Here is a 23,695-nt window from a genome sequence, read left to right as displayed (position 1 = left end):
GCATGATCTTGGTTTAGCCTGAGCACGTGGCCGAAAAGGGAGATGTATTCAGTGGCAAAGGAGCAAGTTTCTGGTAGGGACTGAAACTGATGGCAGTGTTGAGTTGGAACAATTTGTGGGTCATCCAGGCTCTGATATTAGACAAGCAATATGGTTGTGTTGTTGGGTGTGAGGCAAATTTCTGTCAATGCCAGGATGACTACAAGTTTGACCATGAGGAGATTGTGACTGGCAAAGGGTTTGTTCACAATGAAACGAGCATTCTGGAAGACAGTATAGAGATGGGTGGTATTGTAGATTTGCGCATAGCTGCATTGCAGGGGGTGAGTGGCATAAGGAGAAGGTTGGAAAGATTATCCCTGAGGAGTGTGTGGGATAAGATGGTTGTTTGGAGCAGAGAGTAGGGCAGTTGGGCCTGCTACTCTGGGAGAGCAAATTACTGCTGCCCAAGTGGACCTGGCCAAGAACAACAAGGCAGCTACAGTGGAAGACGTTGTACTCATTTAAGAGGAACCGACTAACATTATCTTCGTGAGCAGTCAACTTAAACATTGGCTCCGAAGGACACCCAGCTTTTCCATTCTACGGCCACGTTTGATTCCACGACTGTTGTGCTGTCTGGTTGCCTGTCTTACAGGAACTTATGGTTCAGCTAGAACTGCTCCAGTTCAAAATTGGTGAGACCAGTTATCGTATTTGGCTCCCACCAAAAACTTTGCACCTTATCCCCCAATTCTGTTCCCCAGCCCATCTGCTCAATGAAGCTGAACTCAATACTGTACAATCAGCATTTTCTGATTGATCCTAAACAACTTATATTTACATAGTACCCTCTGATGAAATAAAAAGTTCCAAGGCACTTTTCAGGAGGACTAGAAAACAAAGTGTAGCACTGAGCCACAAAAAGTGATATGAGGTCAAATGACCAAAAGCTTGGTCAAAGTGGTAGGTTTTCAGGAGGATAGATAGGCTGAGAGGATTGGGATGAGAATTTCACAGCTTAGGGCCTTGGCAGCTGAAGGCACAACTGTCAATGGTGGAGCAATTAAAATTGGGGATGTGCAAGAGGCCAGAATTAAAAGAGTGCAGGACTATAGGGGTGGAGGAGGTTAAGAGACAGGGAAAGGAGAGGCCAGATGGGTCAGGATTCTGAATCCAGCCTAAGTACCAACTTGGAATGAGTTTCATTTCAATGTATTTCAGAACCTCGTACTCCACGAACACCTTTACAGAAGGAGTGCTCCACCAACAGCTGAAATATAGACTTATGCCCAGATTTACCATGCACTAGGTGACTGCTTTAGGCTATCAGACATTTTATGTTATTTGGTACAAATAGTGAGTTAACGGAGGAATTAATTATGTTCTCAATCTTGTTTTAAATGAAGACCTCTCCACATATGCTGCCTGACCTGCTGAGTAATTTCAGTATTTCAATATTGCACTGGAGGGGGTGCAGAGGCGATTCACCAGGATGTTGCCTGGGATGGAACATTTCAGCTATGAAGAGAGGTTGGATAGGCTTGGGTTGTTTTCGCTGGAGCAGAGAAGACTGAGGGGTGACCTGATCGAGTTGTACAAGATTATGAGGGGCATGGACAGGGTGGATAGGGAGCAGCTGTTCCCCTTAGTTGAAGGGTCAGTTACGAGGGGACACAAGTTTAAGGTGAGGGGCAGGAGGTTTAAGGGGGATTTGAGGAGGAACTTTTTTACCCAGAGGGCGGTGACGGTCTGGAATGCACTGCCTGGGAGGGTGGTCGAGGCGGGTTGCCTCACATCCTTTAAAAAGTACCTGGAATAGCACTTGGCACGTCATAACATTCAAGGCTATAGGCCAAGTGCTGGCAAATGGGATTAGGTAGACAGGTCAGGTGTTTTAATGCATCACTGCAGACTCGATGGGCCGAAGGGCCTCTTCTGCACTGTATTATTCTGCGATTTTCTGTTTTATTTCAGATTTCCAGCATCCGCAGTATTTTGGTTTTGTGTTTTATTTTTCAGTCCTGCATCAAGTAATACTGTGTGAATATAATTTACATTCTTTGAAGTCAAAAAATATCTACATTGTCTCACTTAATTCTAAACATTTTGTATTGTGAACAAGAGTGAAAAATAATCCTGCTGCTCTGATGGAGAGGGCGAGTTAAAAACTTCCATATTCCAACAGCACTTTATCTAAGGATCAGAGACTTGGATGTAGTATAGGAAGGCTGCCAGCTTCCATGGATTGTATGCCAGCAAGAGGCGGCGCTCTTAAACAAGCAAAATAAAAACCTTAATTGCTAATTCATGTTCTTGGATTAGCTGTGGCTCAGTGAGTAGCACTGTCGCTTTGAAGGTTGGAGTCAGAAGGTTGTGAGTTCAAGTGCCACTCCAGAGATCTGAACACAAAAAGCTGGCACGTCCAGTGCAGTACCAAGGTAGTGCACCACTGCTGGAGGCAATGTCCTCTTTTTTGTTGTTGTTGTGTGCGGCCCCTTTAAATTTTTTGCACTGCTGCGCACACCTGGCAATTTAAAGGGATTGACTTGATGCTCGGCCTGCGCGGGAACTTCCAGGCTGTCGCACAGCTGCGCAACTTAGCGGGGTGATTGGTGGGAGTTGCTGTCTTTCGGATGAGACGTTAAACTCAGGGCCGTCTGTGTGTTCTCAAGTGGACAGAAAAGATTCCATGGCACTCTGGTACAGCAGGAGGGTCCTGGCCAATATTTATCCCTCCATCACAAATTATCTGGTCATTGCTGTTTGGTGGGACTTTGCTGTGCATGAATTGGTTGCTGCGTTTCCTTTGTTACAACACTTCAAAAGTAATTCAATGGTTGTAAAGTGCTTTGGGATATCCCCAGGTTGTCAGGTGCATGTCCAGGTACCTTTTAAGTGAGTTGAGGGTTTCTGCCTCCACCAACATTCCTGGCAGTGAATTCCAGACACTCACCATCCTCTGGGTGAAAAAGGATTTCCTCATGTCCCCTCTAATCCTTCTACCAAGCATTTTAAATCTGTGCCCCCTGCCGACAGACAGGGGACAGTGTTGTCTAAAAGGTGTTTGAATCCCAGATTCTGAACATAGGAAGATCGGAGCAGGAGTAGGCCATTCAGCCCTTCGGGCCTGCTCCGCCATTCTAGATCATGGCTGATCGTCATATTCCTGCACTATGCCCAATAGAATGTGGGGAGGATAAATGGTAATCTATACAAACAAGGTAAAACAAATTCCAAGCATTTATTGCATTTGACCCTGAATACATAGACTCAGAGGCTGGAGACTGACTTTGGCAGGAGGGTCAGGTGTCAAAAGGAGCTCCGATCTCTCAGAAGAAGAAGCTTTATGTTGAACTATTATTCAAACAAATCAGCCCAAACAGATGAGCTCCTCTTGTGAATATAACACACCTTTTGTCCCAGTTCGTGTGTGGAATTGCCAGCCCATGAACACTGCCCTGACATTAGGCAATCAGCACACCTTCAGCAGGAATTTATAGAAGGAATTTACAGTCAGCACTCTCTAACCCATGAGAGATTTGTCCCTTTTCTTCAGGCCGCGGTTGCAGGATGGCGGGTGCTTCTTGCCTGGAGCACAGCTGCTTCTGTAGATATGTACATCATCAATGGCAGCATCGCTCTGATAGTTCAGTCCCAGTACGCCTTCAATAATCACCTGAAGAGACAAAGACGAGTCAGATCTGTAAAGAGAAACTGAGCGACAGTAAAATACTAAACGCCAGGTATGGATGGTGAAGGTTTCTTCAAGCAGCTGCTCAGCCTGGCTGAAGAATAAACCAAGAAACATCCAGACATTGTAACAGGTAATCAGGCCATTCAGCCCATCCAGTCCGTGTTAGCATTTCTCCTCCATGTGAGCAAACAATCCTGTTCATTTAACTGACCTGTTGCCATATCCTTTCAACCTTTTCCATTGATGCATCTATCCAATCGAATGGCAACATAGTTTCTGCCACAACTAACCCTGGAAATGAATTCCACACCCTCACAACTCTCCATGTCATGGAGTTTCCCCTGCCTGTGTTCTAAATTTAATTGAATCAAAGCAGACCGAACAGTTTAACCGGACAATAACAGTTGATGTTTGATGGGACTCTTTCCTGAGCAGCTTGCATGCTGATCCTTCCTGTTTAACGCAACACAAACCATATTTTGACTTACTCGATACATCTCCCCATTCGTGAAAATATCAATCTCAGCATTTAGCCACCTCCGGCCTTGGTTTCCAGAGACGGACCACAGTTTGTGCCAGTGAGGAGAGTTCTCATATTTCAGGAATACATTTAAGGAACCTGCAAGAAAACGGATTTGGACTCTCCGTCATCATTTCCTCCATGCAGTTGATTTTTAAACTTAAGTGCATCCCCCCCCCCACCCCCATGGTGTCCCTGATTAAAAGGTTTCCATTAAGATAGTGTCATTTACAGTGGACAGAGAATATCAAAAGCAAATCTAAGATCACATTGCTGCTTTCCCGCCAGTCAGCAATAAACCAATCCATCTGCCTTAAGTGATGTTTCCTCGTGTTTTCCCATCCCGATTTACATTGCTCCTTCAATGTTAATCTAATCTAGGAGTTCCTGCTCTCTACACATTAACCTCCACACAGTCCCACACACTTAATCCCCTCCAGTACCCACTGCACATCAGCTACACCACACAAACACACGTCTTCACAAGCTCCATCCTCTGCTTATAAATGCATTTCTGCCCTTCATCACACACAGTTACAAATGGCAGTTTTCTTCATGCCAACCTTTTTTTTGGCAGTGAGCTGAAGTCAGGTACTTTCTGTGAATTATGACAAGTAAAAGTTTGAAGCTGGTGTCTGGGTCCTTCACAACTCACCCATATGTTTGCCAAACATATTGTACCAGAATGCCAAGCACTTCTGTCCTCTCAATAGAGGGCTGATGAGTGCAGCCTGTTCACCACTCTGCTGAGGATACGAAGCTTCTAGGTACAGGTAGCGACCTGCATTTAAAAAAAAAAGCCCATCAAACCAACCATCTGACCATCGCATCCATCAAAAAATGTCATAAATAGTACCTCTAAAACAAAAATCTGTTTGGATATTGACTCTATTTCGTTTCCCAACCTTGTACCTATCAAGTTCTTACTACTAATTCAAAATTTATACTCTCAAACACTAAGAACTTTGAACCCTCTTATTAGATTATCCCTTAATTTTCTCTGTTCCAGTGAACACATCACATGCCTCTCAACATAACTTAAATCCTTTAATTCGAGTTATCAAACTCGTAAATCCATATCGCATTTTTCCCCTGTGGTTCTGAGAGGGTGATGTAAGCAGGTACCCAAACTGGCCACAGCCTAACCATCAACAATCAATCAAACATGGGTATGATTGCATTGTGGTTACATGACTGGACCAGTAATCCAGAGACACGAGTTCAAATCCCACCATAGCAGTTTGTGAACTGGATTCAGTTAATACAAATATGAACTAAAAAGCGAGCATCAGCATTCATGACCATGAAGCTACCGGATTGTTGTAAAAATCCATGTTCTTTAAGGAAGGAAAGCTGCAGTTCTTATCCAATCTGGCCGATACAAGACTCCAGACCCACAGCAATGTGGTTGACTCTTAATTGCCCTCTAAAATGGCACAGCAAGCCACGAAGGCAGCACACCATCACCGTCTGATGGGCAATAAATGGTTTTGCCAGCGACTTCTACGTCCCATGAATGAATAAAAAATAAATTGAGTTCTGAAGAACATACAAAGGAAAGGTTAACCTGTATTCTGTCTTACCAGATGTTAATGAACATGATTTGAGATTTACACATTCAGAACCTTTCTTTTCGTCACATCTATCCATTGCCTGTGCCGATTTTGGAAAGCAAGCCCAAAAATATAAGCTGTCCCTTTCTTCCTTCACTCCAATCTCCCAAATGCCTCAAACTCTCACAATACTTCCTCACCTCCTTGGCCTTTGCACTGGCCTTTCGTATGGTCCCGTTTTGGTCCCGTTTCCCTGGAGAATGTTTGGTGGCGATGAAGCATCCAGTCAAAGTCATCTGTCGTGGACTGTTCCCAGTCACACAGACCATGTTCAAAGTCACAGAGCAATTCCACAGAAAGTTCATCAGACAACACTGAGTGACTGGGAGAAATCATATTCACATCATACAAGGGGTTGCTCACCACAGGATTGAACAATCTGGTCAAAGTCAATGGTGAAATAAGTGACCGGCTGTCAAAGGCACTGGTGCCTGCAGTGGGTATGAACACCAGCAGGCTTTCTGCAGGAGGAGGCAATGTTGAGAATGTGGACGGCAGTGGGGGCACTGCAGGGGGAGTGGACACCAGCAGAGATTCTGCCAGAGAACTGGACACCAGCAGGCTCTCTGCAGGAGGAGGCAATGTTGATGACAGTGTGGATGCCACCGGGGGCTCTGCAGGGGGAGTGGACACCAGCAGAGATTCTGCCAGAGAACTGGACACCAGCGGGCTCTCTGCAGGAGGAGGCAATGTTGATGAGAGAGTGGATGCCACCGGGGGCTCTGCAGGGGGAGTGGATGCCAGCAGAGTTTCTGCAGGGGGATTGGACGCCAGCAGAGATTCTGCAGGGGGAGTGGACGCCAGCAGAGATTCTGCAGGGGGAGTGGACGCCAGCAGAGATTCTGCAGGGGGAGTGGACGCCAGCAGAGATTCTGCAGGGGGAGTGGACACCAGCAGAGATTCTGCAGGGGGAGTGGACGCCAGCAGAGATTCTGCCAGAGAACTAGACTCCAGCAGGCTCTCTGCAGGAGGAGGCAATGTTGATGAGAGTATGGATGCTACTGGGGGCTCTGCAGGGGGAATGGACACCAGCATAGATTCTACAAGGGGAGTGGACAACAGCAGAGATTCTGCAGGGGGAGTGGACACCAGCAGGGTCTCTGCAGGGGGAAGCAATGTTGATGTGAGTGTGGACGCCAGCGGGAGCTCTGCAGGAGGAGTGGGCACCAGCACAGATTCTGCTAGGGGAGTGGACACCAGCAGGCTCTCTGCAGGAGGAGGCAATGTTGATGAGAGGGTGGACGCCACCTGGGGCGCTGCAGGGGGTGTGGACACCAGCAGAGATTCTACAGGGGGAGTGGGCACCAGCAGAGATTCTGGCAGAGTATTGGTAACCAGCAGTCTCTCTGCAGGAGGACGCAATGTTGATGAGAGTGTGGACGCCACCTGGGGCTCTGCAGGGGGATTAGACACCAGCAGAGGTTCTGCAGGGGGTGTGGACACCAGCAGATATTCTGCAGGGGGAATGGACACCAGCAGATATTCCGCTAGAGAATTGGTAACCAGCAGTTTCTCTGCAGGAGGAGGCAATGTTGATGAGACTGTGGACGTCACCTGGGGTTCTGCAGGGGGAGTGGACACCAGCAGAGATTCCACAGGGGGAGTGGACACCAGCAGGATCTCTGGAGGAGGAGGCAATGTTGATGTCCGAGTGGATACCAGCAGGCTCTCTCCTGGGAGTGTGGAAACCAGCAGGCTCTCTGTAGGGGGAGGCAGAGTTGGCACCAAACTGGCATGTGATCTGCATGCCTTGTTGCAACTCGCCAGGATCCCAGTTCTCAGGAGAGAAGCCAGTCCTTTTGTGTGTGAGGCCACTGTTGGTCCTTTTGTGTATGAGGCCGTTCTAATCTGCCCATTGTTAGCTTCCTCAATCTGGGTGGAAAGAGGTTCAGGTGCTATTGTGGTCCCTGTGCCTGCGATTAAGGGCTGCCCAGGCACAGCTGGCACCTTAATCTCACTGGCTGGAGTCACTGTTTTCAAGAGTCTAGTTACCTGTGTCTGGGTGACTGGAGGAAGAATGGGGAATCTTTGTTGATGGCTGTGTTTAAGTCTTTGGTGGGAAATAGACAGTCGTTTTGGATAAATATCATTGGTCACAGTGGGAAGAAACCCAACTGATGGCGAAGGTTGGTGGATAACTTTGGCTGTTTGTGTGTATGTGTCTGGTGGGTCAGTCCAGTTAAGTGGTCGCAGACTCTGCCGACCTCTGGTGAATGAGTCAGCAAGAAACAGCATTGATTCTTGGGTCTGGTTGCTAATTTTAAGGGCGTGGGGAAATGTGGGTAACAATTCAATGTGGCCAACTGTTTTATGGCTTTGCGGTGGCAAAACTGGTTCTTCAGTAAAGCACGTGACATACGCCTTGGGGCAAGCTGTGGGTCGTTGAGTCAGTGATGGCATGGTCAGTGCAGAAGACATTTTGTGCAGAAGGGAGCGAGTGGTCACTGCATTTGTGGTCAGACTCTGAACGAAAGGCAGCTCAGTTAGCGTTGGAAACAGTGTCTCAGTTTTTCCCTTATGGACCTGTGCAACACCCAACAACTCCATCTGGTCCCCAGAAGCTTCAAGTGCGGGCTCCTTTGACACAGCTGTTCTGGAGGTACTGTCAACTGCAGGCACCAACTTAGTCAGCCAGGAAGTGGGAGAGCACTTGTGTACCAGAAAGCATTCAGGATATCTGCGGGCAGCGGTCATGGTCCAGTTTATGATGGATCCATTCCCACCCGAGGCCATCACAAGATGTGCTGATGTGTGAACTCTCCCTTTTCCAGGAGAAATATCCAAGACAGGTTTCAATCTCCCAGCTTCTTTGGCTCTTCCAAGCTCACGAAAGGAACCATCTTCATATAGCAATGTAAGACCTAAGGTGATTTGGGTGGGGTGGGGTGGGAGGAGGGGGGAAGAAATCGAACAGTTTAAATAAGGATTTGCAACTTTAAAGTGTCAGTTGTTGAGGTTTCATGAATTATAGAATGATATGGAAGGTAGCAATTCAGCCCAACATCCCTCTGCCAGCTCTTTGGTACAACTATCCAAATTAGTCCCATTTCCCTATTCATTCCCTTTAACCCTATCATCTTTGCCCCCTTCAAATATTTCTCCAGTTCATTTTTGAATCTAATATTGGATTTGCTTCCACTGCCCTTTCAGGCAGCGCATTCCAGATCACAACTTCTTGTGAAAAAAACTTTGTTCATGTTACCTCTTTTTTTTTGCCAATCGTCTGAAACCTGTGAACTCCAGCTCCCCACCATTCCATCACTGGAAACAGTTTCTCTTCCTTTATACTATCAAAGCCCTTCACGATTTTGAACACTTCTATCAAATCTCCTTCGCTTTAAGGAGAACAATCCCACATGCTTCAAGCTGAAGCGGTCTGCTGGGTATATTCTGCCGTCAGTTCGACTTTTAGTTCAAGCACATGTTGGAAAGGCAGCCCCTCACGACAGGGAAAGGGAAAACAGTTCTGTTTTGTCACATCAGAGCATCACCAAGAGTCGTGCTGTTGGTGAAGGAGTCAGTGAGCCACAGAACCCTCTCCCTTATGCACAGGCTAATTGTACCAAGCTCGTGACTAAAAAGAAATCTTTTCTATGGATACACAGAATGAAGAGAACAAAAATTCTGTGAACAACATGGACAGGAAGCTGTGACTCAAGGCTGTTGTGTGAAGGACAGGAAGCTGTGACTCAAGGCTGTTGTGTGAAGGACATGCAGTAGAAGGGTATGTGCTTAACCACAGCTCCTGGAATGCCACCGATATTACACAGGGTAAACCAAATCAGGAGCGTCCCTCTTCAAAAGTTATTTAATCACAACAGCAAGAAATTTTTCTACTCACTGTGCTTTTGAGTATCGAGATTTGTTATGGGATCACGACCTTCTTTATGCATAAAGGCTTCTGTATCTGCAATCCAGAGACATATACAAGCAGCACTGTGTACCAACACTTAGATAGGAAGAGCCCATCCTATCTACATACCATTCTCCTTGTACAATGCCATTATCATACAAATAAAGGGTTACTGTTTACTCTCAAGATGGACACTCACCTCCCCAGCTTGGTTATAGCACATCCGCGAATCCCAAGTTTCCTATCCCTGATCATGTCAGTAGTTACTATCACTGACGAATCTGAGAGATTCTGCAGATAGCTCTTGACTGAAAGCTTCTCTTGTGCAGGAAGTTGCAAAACAATTGTTAACTGAAAGTTGAACTCACAGAACAGCACCCAACCTGCAGTGCATGCAGTAGCTCTGAAAGTATTGCTGCTAATAAAGGTTAAATCCTATTAATGGATTCCTTGTGGAACTCACCTGATAATTCAGTGAGTACATGTACCCTCCATACATTCCACAATAACCTGTTACGCGCATTTAAACTGCAATGTCTTGGATATTATAGAGACACATCAGTACGAGTTCAGTTGCGTTCTGCAACTTTTGTATTCAGCTGCCCACAAACAGTTTTCAAATCAGTGGATCATGAGTATAGTTCTCAGAGTCTTGCAAACTGCCAGGTCTTATTCAGGAATTCAAAAGCAATTTCATGTTTTTGAAAAAATCTTGTTTTTCTTTTCCCTCCTCCTAAATGAGGGAGTATGGGGACAAACAGACAAGCAGCATCAGGTGAGAAAAATAACACCGGCGGTCCATGAAAGTAAGCAGGAGCAGCACAGAGGGAAACCAAGGAAGAACGAGTAAGAGGTTATTTGCTATGCTCATGGACACAGACTGTTAATAGTAGGTTAATTATTTTGTTGAAGATACTCATGTGAAAGGCATTGTTTAGATCCACTCGAAGTCCTGAATTAAAGACAGCCTGCTGGGACACAGGCAGACAGGGCAGGGCAAAAGGAGGAGGCAGAGATACGCAATGCTGCATTCTGTGAATAAACCTACTATCAAGAAAGAGATCTGTGTCTCACTGCATTCTTTACAATTTGGCTTGGATTCATATAACTCAGACCTGCATAAACTTGTGATTGATTTTTGTTGTGGTTTTCACACAGGATCAAGACCCATTTGAACGTTAGAGGAGTCAAGGGTTCTCTTAAAAGAATTGGTTCCTCAGACCCTTACGTTTCAACAAATTCGCCTTATCTTTCAGATGCGTGGTGCAGTTGTAGAGCCTGTTAACCTTCAGCAAGTCCAGCTCACTCAGCCGGATACGCTGGCCAATCACAGCATCGGTATCCATAAGTTTTCTTAGGGTTGGCTGTCCGTTCTTGGAAAATGCAGTCCTACATTTGGGCAAGAAGTTTATTGCACATTAAAGCAGGTGTCATGAAATAAAACAACTTGCATTACATCTCACCTTTAACACAGTAAAATGTCCTCAGGCAATTCAGAGGAGGATTGTCAAACAAACTGTGATACTGAGCCACATGAGGAGCTATTCGGAAAGATGACCAAAAGCTCTGTCAAAGAGGTTGATTTTAAGGATCACTTTATAAAGTTCCCAGGCAGCTGAAGACACTGCCAGCAATGGTGGAGTGATAAATCAGGGACATGTAAGAGGCCAAAATTGGAGCAGCACAGAGATCTTGGAGGATTGTCGGGCTGAAGAAGATTACAGAGGTAGGGAGGGGCAAGACCATGGAGAAATTTGAAAACAACTGTGAGTTTTCTTCTATCAAAATAAAAGGAGTGTTGCTGCGCCAGGAACCAATGTAAATCAGCAAACATCGGGGTGACGGGTGAATGGGACTTGGTGCAATTTAGGAAACGAGCAGCAAAATTTTGGATAAGCTCAAATTTAGGGAAGGTGCAAAGTTCCAGATGACATGCAGGATAAGAGCATCTGGGCTGAGATTTAATTCAGGGCTTCACATCAGTTTGTGACTATGTTGTCAGCCCCTGAGATGTTCCCCAGGCTTCAGTTACTTCCAACTCAGGCTATACAGAGAAAGGAGTGGCTGCAATACCAACTCCCCACTGTACTCACCTGCTGTAGTGCAAAATGGAGCCATAATCATATTTGGACATTAGATTGTTGGTGTTTTGCTTCAAGAAATTGTGTTCATAACCTGAAACAGAAGCCAGGTAGCCAATGGCACATGTTAGCAATAAACAAAACTACACTTCTTAAAAGATATCTTTCTATGTCAGGATGTCTTGCATTAACTAATAAAAGCACTCCATTACAAACCATGGGGTACCTTCATAACGTGAGCAAATTAGGTCCACTCTATTCGTCTGAACTTCAATTACTCTTCCCTTGCATCAGGACCTACTGATCGTGCGTAAGCAATTTCAGAGCAGGTTGGTTCTAGGTTTCAAATCCATCTCAGTTTCAGACATATTGTCTAAATGTGGTACTGGAGATGATAGCAGATATCGGCTTCTCCCTGCTCTGGTTGCACTTACAAACAAAGACTTGGAAAGGAATCTCACGCTCCCTGGAGCAGATCTTCTCTGCTTTCAAGTGTGCCTCCTAGATAAGACTGGAAGGCTGATCTGATAGTGGTCTTCAAGATTTTAAAAGGGTTTGACAGGGCAGACATAGAGAAGGCAATTCTACTTGCAGGTGAAACCAGAACGAAGGGACATAAATATAGTCACCAATAAATCCAATAAGGAATTCAGGAGAAACTCCTCCACTCAGGGTGTGGTTGAAATGTGGAACTTGATACCACAAGGTGTAGTTGAGGCTAATAGTGTTGATGCATTTAAGGAGAAGCTAGATAAATGAGTTAAGAAGGAACAGTAGAATATGGTGATGGGATTGGATGAAGAAGGGCAGGAGGAGGCTGCATAAACACTGGCATGGACATGTTGGGTCAAATGGCCCATTCGTGCTCGAAATACTTTACAGGGTCCCAAGGCTCTGAGATTCCCTGAATTTGGCTTCAAGTTTAGTCTGATGGGAGGGGGATTATCCAGACATGTACTGACGGGCAAGTGGAAGGAAAGGAACCATATTACCAGGCCACACGTTCTTCCACTCAATCTTGATGTATTTGTCTCGGTCGCTCCTCGCATGCTCATGCCAGAAGCCCAGTGAGTGCATGATCTCATGTTCAACAACTCCTTTCCCCTTCTTCAGGCACTGGTGATTGAGTGAGATAAGCTGCATCCCACCAACACGTCCCACAGACGAGTAACACCTGAGAGACAGAGACAAATGGCCATTAAACTCAAAGACAAGACTGAAACATGACCTCTTATCCAGCGACAACTGAAAGGCCATTGCAATGCAGCATTGGGAAATGATAAAGAACTGGAAACAAAATTGAGCAGTGTAGCCATCCTCACTGAAAGGTAAACACGACACAAAACAGGGGTCAGCCGAATCAAAAGTCCGTGAGTTCAAGCCCCATTCTCCAGCAACTTGAGCGCGTAATCTAGGCTGACACTCCAGTGCAGGTCTGAAGGAGTGCTGCAATGTTGGAGGGCTCATCTTTCAAATGAGATGTTAAAACTAACACTCCTTCTGCCCTCTCAAATTGATGTAAACGATCCCATGGCACAATTTGAAGGAAAGCAGGGGAGCTCTCCTTGTGTCTTGGACAATCTTTATCTGTCACCCAGCATCACAAGCAAATTATCTGATCATTTTTAATCTCAAGCTCATGCTGTGCTCAAATGAGCTGCCATGTTTCCTCAATTACAACAGTGACTACATTTCAAAAAGCATTTCGGCAAGTTGGAAATCTGAAATTTTACAGAAAATGCTGGAAAAACTCAAGTGGTCAAGTGAGATAAACTGAATGAGTTTCAGATCATTGACCTTCCATCATAACTGGAAGATGTCCCAGGTGCAGCAGATTTTAACCAAGTAAAAAGGCTGAGAAAGGGCGGGAGAGGGGAAGAAAGAACCAAAGAGAATGTCTGTGATAGGGTAGGAGAGAGGAGTGGTTAAATGAATAAAGGGATGATGGGGCAAGACAAAAGGGGATGGTAATGGAACAAGTAAAAGAAACCAAACAGATGAGCCAAGAAGAGCTATAAATGGCAACAGCAGAATCATTACGACTGCTGTTGTCCAAACAAAAGGGAGTAGTTATGATCTGAAATTGTGGAACTCAATAGAGTTCAGAAGGCTGTAAAACACCTAATTGAAAGAAAAGGCGCCATTCCTCAAGCTTCCACGCAGCTTCATTGGAACACCATCGGAGGCCAAGGACAGAGAGGTCAGAGTTGCACGGAGAATTAAAATGACAGACAACCAGAAGCTCAGGGTCATAATTCCAGACTGAACAGTGGTGTTCAGCAAAATGATCGTCCAGTCTGTGTTTGGTCTCCCCAGTGTAGAGAACACATTGTGAGCAGTGAATACAGAATACTAATGTTAAAAAAGTACAAATAAATCACTCTTTCACCTTGAAGTCGTGTTTGGAACCCTGGACAGTGGGAAGGGAGGAGGGGAAAGGGCAGGTGTGCATCTGATTATCTACAGCTCCAACCACCCCTTGCAGGTGAAGTAGCAATTTACTTGTACTTCTTTCAATTTAATCCCAAAAGGTGGTCACTCATGTAAATGCATGCCTCAGATTTTCTCTCTCTTCCAACTTTAACGCTGACTGGCCGGGTTTACTGGGCCTGAAAAACCTGGCAGCTGAAGGGAGGCGAGGAGCGCTGTGTGCTTGAGGCAAGTGCTTTTCCAGCACTGCTTGTGGGTCATGTGCACTAAGAGTGCTTTCCCCGCAGCTCGCCAAACTAACCTGCTTCCTATCACCACGACTGAACTCCCCCCACAAACCCCCACCCATCTCAACCTCTCTCTGACCACCCCTACCATAATCTCTCTTCAACCCTCTGAGCCATGCTATACCCACCTCACACAATCTCTAATCTCAGCAGCAGGAAATCTGCTTGCTCCTGGGCTGTGCTTTCTTCTGTAGTGTTCCCCACCCAAGCGTGTCAATCGAGTTGGGGGGGGGGAGGGGGGGAGGGGACAGCGGGGGGGTGTACCCATTGGAAAAAAAGTGAGCATTCAGGCGACCAAAACTCTGTCCCCCAATCTCTGCGACACTAGGAAATACCACCGCAGTAAATAGTGGGACCATTAACTCTGTTTCTGTATGCACAGCCATGCTTGACATGCAAGTATTTCCAACATTTTATGTTTATCCTTCAAAAGTATTTCATGGGCTGTAAAGCACATTGCGGCAAACGGAGGTCATGAAAGGCGCTATATAAATTCAAGACTTTCTTTTAGAGTAATTGCTTGTACAAGGCAGATTGCTTGCTTGATTTTACCCACTTAGCTATGTTCCTCATTTCTCGGATGGCATTTGATAGGTGGTCGTGCAAGTCTAAAAATGTCACATTTGTTGCCACCTTGCCACCCATGGCCTCTCACTCGTGCTCCTGGGGAATGTTAGCAGTGAACTGGAAGCATCACCAGGCTTAGCTGCAATCAGCCTGCATCCAAAAACAAAGCGAGCTCGTAGACCAGGACCACTGCACCTCAGCCCCTACATATGATACATACCCGTGGATGGGTTGAATGGAAATGAAGTCGTCCTCATCACTGTGAGGTAAAAACTGTACGCACGTGAACTTCTCAAAGTCCTTGAAACCTCGAATGATGGAGCTCCGAGTCTCCTCGTCTGGAGGAAGAGGAGAAAATATGTATATGTATCACAGAATTGTTACAGCGCAGAAGGAGGCCATTTGGCCCATCATGTCTGCACCGGATCTCCGATTGAGCAATTCACCAAATGCCATTCTCCCGCCTTCTCCCCGTAATCATGCAATGTTTCCTTTCCAGATAACTAGCTAATTCCCTTTTGAATGCCTCGATTGAATCTGCCTCCACCACACTCTCAGAGGCAGTGCATTCCAGATCCTAACCACTCTCTGCATGAAAAGGTTTTTCCTCAGTCACTTTTGTCAATCACTTGAAATCTGTGACCTCTCGTTCTAGATCCTTCAAAGAGTGTATGTATATTTTAAATGAAGACACAAATCTGAACTCAAAACAGAAAACAGAAACACATTACACCAGTCAGCATCTGAAAAAGACTTGGAAGAGAAAAGACAAGTTAACATTTTGGTAGATTTCCTGCATGTGCCTCTTCCTGGCAAATGACGACTAACCTAGTCTGTGATTCTTGCCTTGTGCTTTTAATGCATTTTCACAATGAGACTTGCAAGATCTTGTATTAATCTGGCTATGACCATATAAACGAAAATGTCCTGTCCACAGACACGTTTACACTTAATGAACTGAAATAGAAACTGATCATTTGGCTGGAGATGCATGTATTGCGATGCACAAGGGTGAGGCTGGATGGTCCAGGAGATCTTTTGTTGGCCATCATATTATCGATATTTCATTTACATACCAGAAGGATACTTACTGGCCTGTGCTCCATCAACTCATTTCAGTCAGGGTTTCCACGACAAACAGTTATCCAGTGACCACACTGCAAAGAGCAAGTGTGTGGAGACAGGATTGGGGCTCAACTCTTGACAATCCCTGTAGTCAAATAGCCCACAAAAATTCATTTTTGAGGCTCCCTCCACAAAGCCCAAGTTTATCTGGTTGAGCCACATTGATCAGGACAATCTCAGGTCCCGTGTCAGCTTTGTGATTAGTTAACCAGTCCCAACCAGGACACTAGCTAGCATGCTACAATAGATCTGAGTTCCTGGGTGAGCAGGGGAATAACATCAGGCAACATTTATACCTTGCACTACCAGCGACCCTTTTTTTGGGAAGCGTGGATGTTGCAAGAGAATGGAAATCGAGCTCGGCCATGATCTCTCTCACAAATGACTATTCTGAAAGCAACTCTTTAGACTCAGAAAAGGAAAGAGAAGTAGACTATAAATACTGTGCTTCTATAGTCCAGGTTCATAACAAATGACTGCAGTTCAATAGCTAATTCCAGCACAGGCTGAAAGGATCATAGACAGAGCAGGACTATGAATGGCCACTCGATTAAGGTACTGGAGGAGAAGACACACCTGAGGATCTACACAAATGAATACCTAGAGAGGAGGAGAAAAATGGGGGAAGAGCAGATATTTTACCTGGCAACATCAGAACTTAATAAGGTAACAGTCACTAGTACCCACACATGACACATCATCATCATTTGGGCTTGGAGGCGCACAGCGTGATGCAGCAAGAGCCTTGGGGTTGGTTACTGATGAACCTAGAGAGGGGGGGAATTATTTTGCCTTGTCCTTGTCCATCTTAGTGGCTCACTAAAGTCTGGGTGTGTGGACCTGGAAGGCCAGCTGCTCGATGGAGTATCAGCATCAGTTTCTGCCGGGTGCTCTGGTTTCTTCCCACAGCCAAAGACTTGCAGGTTGATAGGTAAATTGGCCATTGTAAATTGTCCCTAGTGTAGATAGGTGGTAGAGAATATGGGATTACTGCAGGATTAGTATAAATGGGTGGTTGTTGGTTGGCACAGACTCGGTGGGCCGAAGGGCCTGTTTCAGTGCTGTATCTCTTACTAAATAAATAAAAAATAAATAAGAATGATTCGGAGCCCCAACCGTGTGGAATCACGGGCACAACACCTGCCCTGCAATTCTGTGCCAACACCTCACCACAGCTTAGAAAGCTGTGTTTACTGAAAGGGAAGGTTAACACTTTCCAACCCAGAGGTCCCACTCAGCACTTACCATACTGCTGCGATATTTTATATGGAATTCTCACCATCCCATCTGGCGACTTCTGCCATGTCTTGGATTCAGATAGTACAGCATTCCTCCACAGCTGATTGGAGCAGCAAAAGAGACAGCAATTGCAGTCACACAGCATCCCATCAGAGCACCCAATACACAGCAAGCATTGACAATGAACCAGAGATTTAAAATTTTAAACCAATGTATCTCGTAGCTAGAATAAAAATCCCAGTATCCAATTATCACAAGTGCATCTTTTCGGCCAAACTGAAATAGAACTATAGAAACGTTACAGCACAGAAGGCGGCCATTCAGCCTTTCGTGTCTGCATCGGCTGAAAAAAAAAGACGAGCCGCCCAATCTAATCCCACCTTCCAGCACCCGGTCTGTAGCCTTGCAGGTTACAGCACTTCAGGTGCATATCCAGGTACCTTTTAAATAAGTAGAGATAGGATGGTCCAAGCAAACTAAAAGGTGCAAAAATAATATCAAGTCCCACCAAAAACAAAGTGATACCTTCCCAACCAAATCACAAAATTATTCATGTCTACAAGACACTGTGTACCCTGCAGTGCCCACTGGTCATGGAAGGCATCAAGCGTACCAGTTAACACTGCATACTCCCTTTGCAGAACCACTCGAGCATGAACAAGACTGCAGAATAGAGTCTGCAGCCAGAGCAACCCCTCCCTCCACACCCATGTGCCCCAGCAGTCCTGCACCTGTTTAGCTCAGCTCAGGAACAGGTCCATGAGAAGATCCTCCAGCTTAACCAACCCTCCCCCATCCTGGCCCCTCCAACCCACCAAAAGTGGGTGCTCAAAGATTAGGAGAGTGGGGCTCAAGTATAACCAAAAGTTAAGGAACAGCTCGCCTCAATCTGAGGCACTTATCCACAGGGAGAAGAATGAAGAAATGAAACAACAGGGTATATCATCCCCTCGTCAAGCTAAGAGGGGCCACTGACCATCACACATTCATCTGGAAAAACTGAAAAGGAACTTACAGGTTTGATGATGTCCCCTTCAATGAGGAAGCTCCTCCAGGGCTTTTCATACTGAAAGATACCTATAAATAGGAGAGCAAACGGTAGCAGTTTGATCCCATAGCCCAGTCAGGATCATCAAGGGAGCAACCAGTATTCAAACCAGCACAAAACAATTTACAGCACACTAGGCTGACTGCAACGTAATTAATCATTTGCAACAATGTGTTGATAAATTGCTGCAGCAAGTACATGAGGACAGTGGGTAACTTTCTAAAAACCAGTTCCATTGCAAGGGGTGATGTCTCTGGAATTCATCAGTCAAGAAAGTTAGTTTCGAGTCGTAGGAAAAGTTTCACGCACACTCATACAGCAGCTACCAGGGAGTAGCTCAAGAACAGCTTACCCCCAATGATAGTGAAATAAACCAAGATGTTAATTCAGGAACATACGCTGGTTAATCCTGACAATTGCATCCTCTGCTGTAAGGGTCGTCTTGGCTTCAACGGGATCCAGACGAGAGCTGACTTGCCTTTTCATCTCGCTCTGCCCGACTGCTGCAGTATTAATAGAAACAGGCGTTAAAAACAAGAGATTAGTCTATCTTGCAGACAAGACCACAACTCTACAAAGTGAGAAACAGCCACTACCTCTCAGTACAAGAGCCAACATGAGAAACAGGAATTGCCACACTCTGCTACTTGAACCCATAGTGAAGTAGAAACTTCAAAAAAACTGTTATTCAGCATCAATGGCTCCTAGAAACATCAGGAAGGAATGAAGAATTATTAACAAGGAAGGTAATCAAAGCAATGTTGGTGTTCTACAACATGTCTGAGAGATTGGATCAGTCTGGCTGGGAACTCCAGTGCCTTACTATGTCGTATGCAAAAAATGCCTGTTTGAACAACAGTTTTTTTTCCTATTTGGATTTGCAGACAGACATATTACGTACAACCACTCTTGCTCCTTACAGGCTCAGAACCTGCATGCCCACTCTCTGCAATTTTACTCCCCCAGTACATGGGATAATAAAACCCAAGAGTCAGAGCAGAAGTGTGTGTTGAGTACATACAGCTCGCCTACAGCACTGAGTTGCAAAGAGCTATGAGTAAATCTACATTTGAGTGCCGGAGACAGAGAAAAGCAAGAATCCTAATCTAAAATATGTGCTGAATGCGCTTTGTTTTGTGAAGTGATTGTGTCGTATCACTTTGTTGACCCAACTTACTGAAAGCATTTAAAAAATGAGAACGTATTTTATTTTGGCATTCAAAAGGACAAACAGCAGAGCTGCTTGTTGGCAGCAGAGCCTGGCTACCAACATTTTTCTGAGCTGCACAGATATCAGCTTCTAAGTTCTTAAAAATAAAACAATGACACTCTTCAACCCAAGTAAAAATCACTCAAAATTTACCTCAGGGTTAACAAGATCAACTCCAGCCCAAATCAATGGAATGAAAGTCTGTCTGCTGACTTTAAGGATCCGAAATGAAATGAGTCACCCCTGTACTTGCTACCCTACATTGGCTCCGGTCCCGCAATGCTTCAATTTAAAAATTCTCATTTTTGTTTTCAAACCCTTCCATTGCCTTATCCCTCCCTATCTCTGCAACACCCTCCGAGATCTCTGTGCTCCTCCAATTCTGGCCTCTCACTCAGCCCTGATTTTAATCGCTCCACCATTGTTGGCCATGTCTTCAGCTGTTGTGACCCTAAGGTCACTCCCTTCACTCCCTGAAGCTCTCCCTCCTCCTTTCAGATTATCCGTCAAGCCTACCTCTTTGGTCATCTGTCCTAACATCTCAAGTGGCGCTGTTTCACATTTTATTGGATAATGCGCCTGTGAAGCACCTTGGGCCATTTTACTATGTTAAAGGTGCTATATAAATGCAACTTCTTCTTGAGTCACAAGACTCAGTGAGCATGAGTCACCATTTGACATTAAATTAGTGTCTCAACTCACCTGGACACCACAAAGAGGTGGCTGGTATGGGAAAATGTAAACACTGCGGCAGTGGTTCCACTCTATCCTCTAGCTCAGTGCTCTGATGCTGGAGATTCATCTTGTTGACTCTTCTCTGTGACGCTTGGTCTTGAATATCTCCCTTGCATATCGCTGCTCAGAACTGGATGCTGTATTAAGGTGTAATGTCATCCGAGCATTCTCCAGTTCTTACATGGCCTCCTCTAACTTGTACAATAGTGCCTTGGCATCCTACTTGCACTGATTACTGATCTGCAGTGATTAGAAGTGTTAAATGCTGAGATTACTGACACTTCTAGATTTCTGAATTTCAATATGTGCTATTTTGATGTCTTTCACAAAGTAAGTATATTTTTTCTTCCTACTTGCAATTGATGCACCGATTTGCATTTCTACCCTATAAAACGAATGGTTCCTCCACAGTTTTGCCTTTAACCCAGAGCGATGTGAAACCTTTCTCAAAATCACATCTCCACTGTGTGCTTCAGATCATCTGCTAACATTTAAATAATAAAAGCTGGAACAATTTCAGTGAGAAAAGGAAGACTTGTATTTGTATAGCTTCTTATCACATCTGTCAGAAACATCCCAAAGTAATTCCTATGCAAAGAACTGTTTGGAATTGCAGTTAATGTCATGTCGGCAACTGCAGCAGTCATTTTACACACAGCAAAATCCAAGAAGTGAAATGAATGAGTAGTTTATTTTCGGAAGCACTGGTTAAGGGAGGGATGTTGGCCAGGACACCAGGAAAACTGGATCCTTTGAATGGTAGCCATCTCTTACATCCAGTGAAAGATGCAGACAGGGCCTCCGTGCAATGTCTTATTGAAAGACAGCACTGTCAATCCAACAGATTTCCCTCAGCAAACTCCTGAAACATCAGTCTATGTCACATGCTCAAATTCTACGATGGGGCTCAAACCCACAATTTTCTGGTTAGATGGGCTCGTGAATAACCCTCATGGTGTCATTGTGTTGTTTAAGCATTGAGTTAGGAGAACTAACGACAGACCACCTGCAAAACACAAACACCACCTTTTCCTCATTTGGGAATCCTTTATGGAGTATTACTTGGCAGATCATTGAAACATTATCTGTCTGATACATTTGTTGCATTTGCACTCAACAGAACCTGGCACCCAGAGACAAAATGTCATGACAGATAGGCCTGGATTAATGATCCTAAGATGAGCTCAAATCTCACCATGACAGCTGGAGGATTTAAACTGAGTTATTAAATAAACTCTGTAATAAAAAGCTAGTATCAGTAACAGTGACCATGAAACTACCCAACAGTTGTAAAAACTTAACTGATTCATTGATGTCCTTTAAACAAGGAAATCTGATGTCCTTACCCAGTCTTATCTATACGTGACTCCAGACCCACGGCAATGTTGTTGACTGTTAACTGCCTTCTGAAATGGCTTAGCAAGCCACTCAATTGTATTCAAGAAGGTGGCTCACTACCACTAACTTCTCAAGGGCAATTAGGGATGGACAATAAATGCTAGTCTTAGCAGCTACATCCCATGAATGAATTAAAAAAACAGAATCAGGATTGCAAACTGCAGATTGGAACCCTCACTGTCTCCAATGGAATAGAATTATAAACTAGTACAGCACAGGTCATTCTGCCCATTCTGAGGATCCTGTAGCAAAATTTAAAGGGCCCGATTTCTATGTCCATGCAGACAGGCCTCGAGGTGGTCAGTGAACCACCCAGACCTCTGCAGCAGGAGTACCAAGAGATTTTAATTCCTGGGGCTCAGCTGCACAGGCCGTCACTCATACCCAAAGGAATGTTGCCTTACAATCAGGCTGGAAGTTGAGTGGGGGTATCATGGTCTGTGCCACTGTGTCCTTGCCAGCTCTTACCAAGAGCAAGCCAGTTCATCCCACTCCCAGCTCTTGACTCACATCTTTGCAATATTTTCTCCTTTCAGGATTTATCCAATTTCTTGTTAAAAGCTGCTATTGAATCTGTCTCCATCACAGTCTCAGGCATTATGAAGCCACCAATCACCTATCAACAGTTAAAACACCTTAAGTGGTCAGTGCCCATCCTTGTGCTTTGCACTATTCAAACAACCTCACAGCTCCAGGGCACCACCTACATTCCAAATCACCCTCCCCGCCCAGCACAACAGCAGGTTTGGAACAACTACTTACCACTTACCTCCTTTTGCTTCAGTTTCTTCTCTTCGTTTAAGTAAATGATCAGTGTTTTTCACGGAGACTGATTCTGCAGGCTGTCCTTGCCACTTCTTCCTCCATATTCCTGGACGTTTATAGCACTCCAGTCCCAAGCATGTTCTACACATAGAATTAACAGGGCTCATTTTCCCCCACCCATAGCTTCCAGCCCCCTTTGCCTCTCTGACCATTTTTGGTTCCTGGTTTTTCTCTGCAGCCTCTTCCCACCACCTGCTATCCTCTCTCCGGAACTTCCTGCTCCCTGTGACTGGGGTCCTAAATAATTCCCATCTGACAGTTTCATTCTGTTACAAGCTCTGGGTTTGTTGCTTCATGGTTTCAATACCTGGAGACCGCTCTCTATCGAAGCTTCTATCCCTCTAAGCACTGATAATTCAAACAAAATGGGCGGCTCACACAACCCAGAATCACCGGTGGGGGTGCGGGGGGGGGGGCAGGGGAGCAGCACTGGGAGAGAATAGTAATAAATCAAACATCAAGCAGTAATAACATTTATTCTTGGATCTAAACAGTGCAAAATGTATTTACAGCTAAACTGCTGACAATATTTTGATGTTGAACTTTGGAAATGAATTGCTGGCTCATTGGAGAGGTGGGAGGTCAGCTGGGTTATATGACTGGTATGGTGCTCGCTGTGATGGCTGCCAATCAGTTGTCAGAAAGAGCTGACACAATGCGGGGGCCAGATTGATGGTGTTGGGAGAAAACGTGGGGCAGCGCCTTGTCACCTTCTCAAGGACCCCCAGTTGAGAAGCCCAACTCTATTCCATTGCATTGTCCTGTTGTCCCCAAGACAACAGACCTTCACCTCCTGTCTGAGTGGATATGAACCTAGATCCCAAAGGTGAAAGGACAGTAACTAACCAGCAGTCTTTCCACCTCTGAAACCAGAATGTTAAAATATTTCCTCAATCTTACTTGAAAAAAACCAAATGGCTTTTTCTCAGTCTTGACTTTTCTTATGAACCTTGAACAGTTTTATGGAGTTATTAGCGGATGATCACTTCATGTGTTTGTTGATATTCCTGAAACAGATTAACACCTTCGTTAACAGCAGATTGAAAAATGCATGAGTGCATTAAATTTCTATTAATAACAACAGTGAT

The 23,695-nt window shown here is 45.0% G+C and overlaps 1 protein-coding gene across 5 annotated transcripts; it reads right to left on the bottom strand.

Annotated features, from left to right (window-relative positions):
- Positions 1 to 3,204: 3,204 nt before the first annotated feature.
- On the bottom strand, positions 3,205 to 23,690 carry LOC137357128 (uncharacterized). Of its 5 annotated transcripts, none has more exons than XM_068023178.1 (13): positions 22,545 to 23,690; positions 20,352 to 20,624; positions 18,838 to 18,942; positions 18,407 to 18,468; positions 17,398 to 17,491; positions 15,248 to 15,365; positions 12,736 to 12,917; positions 11,756 to 11,837; positions 10,891 to 11,051; positions 5,950 to 8,670; positions 4,852 to 4,977; positions 4,165 to 4,295; positions 3,205 to 3,658 (listed from the first exon to the last, which is right to left on the bottom strand). In XM_068023178.1, the coding sequence occupies exons 2-13, from the start codon at positions 20,449 to 20,451 to the stop codon at positions 3,506 to 3,508; spliced, it is 4,035 nt and encodes a 1,344-aa protein (XP_067879279.1). In that variant the 5' UTR covers positions 20,452 to 20,624; positions 22,545 to 23,690; the 3' UTR covers positions 3,205 to 3,505. The 5 variants fall into 5 exon arrangements, with proteins under 5 accessions (XP_067879279.1, XP_067879282.1, XP_067879280.1 ...); XM_068023181.1 differs by having other exon boundaries at positions 18,838 to 18,939; XM_068023179.1 differs by having other exon boundaries at positions 23,508 to 23,690.
- Between the last annotated feature and the right edge of the window lie 5 nt (positions 23,691 to 23,695).

This window comes from Heterodontus francisci, chromosome 47, assembly GCF_036365525.1.
Source record: "Heterodontus francisci isolate sHetFra1 chromosome 47, sHetFra1.hap1, whole genome shotgun sequence".
Taxonomy (NCBI): Eukaryota; Metazoa; Chordata; class Chondrichthyes; order Heterodontiformes; family Heterodontidae; genus Heterodontus; species Heterodontus francisci.
The sequence above is the reverse complement of the archived record's forward strand: the minus strand, read 5'-3'. Positions and strand labels throughout refer to the sequence as shown.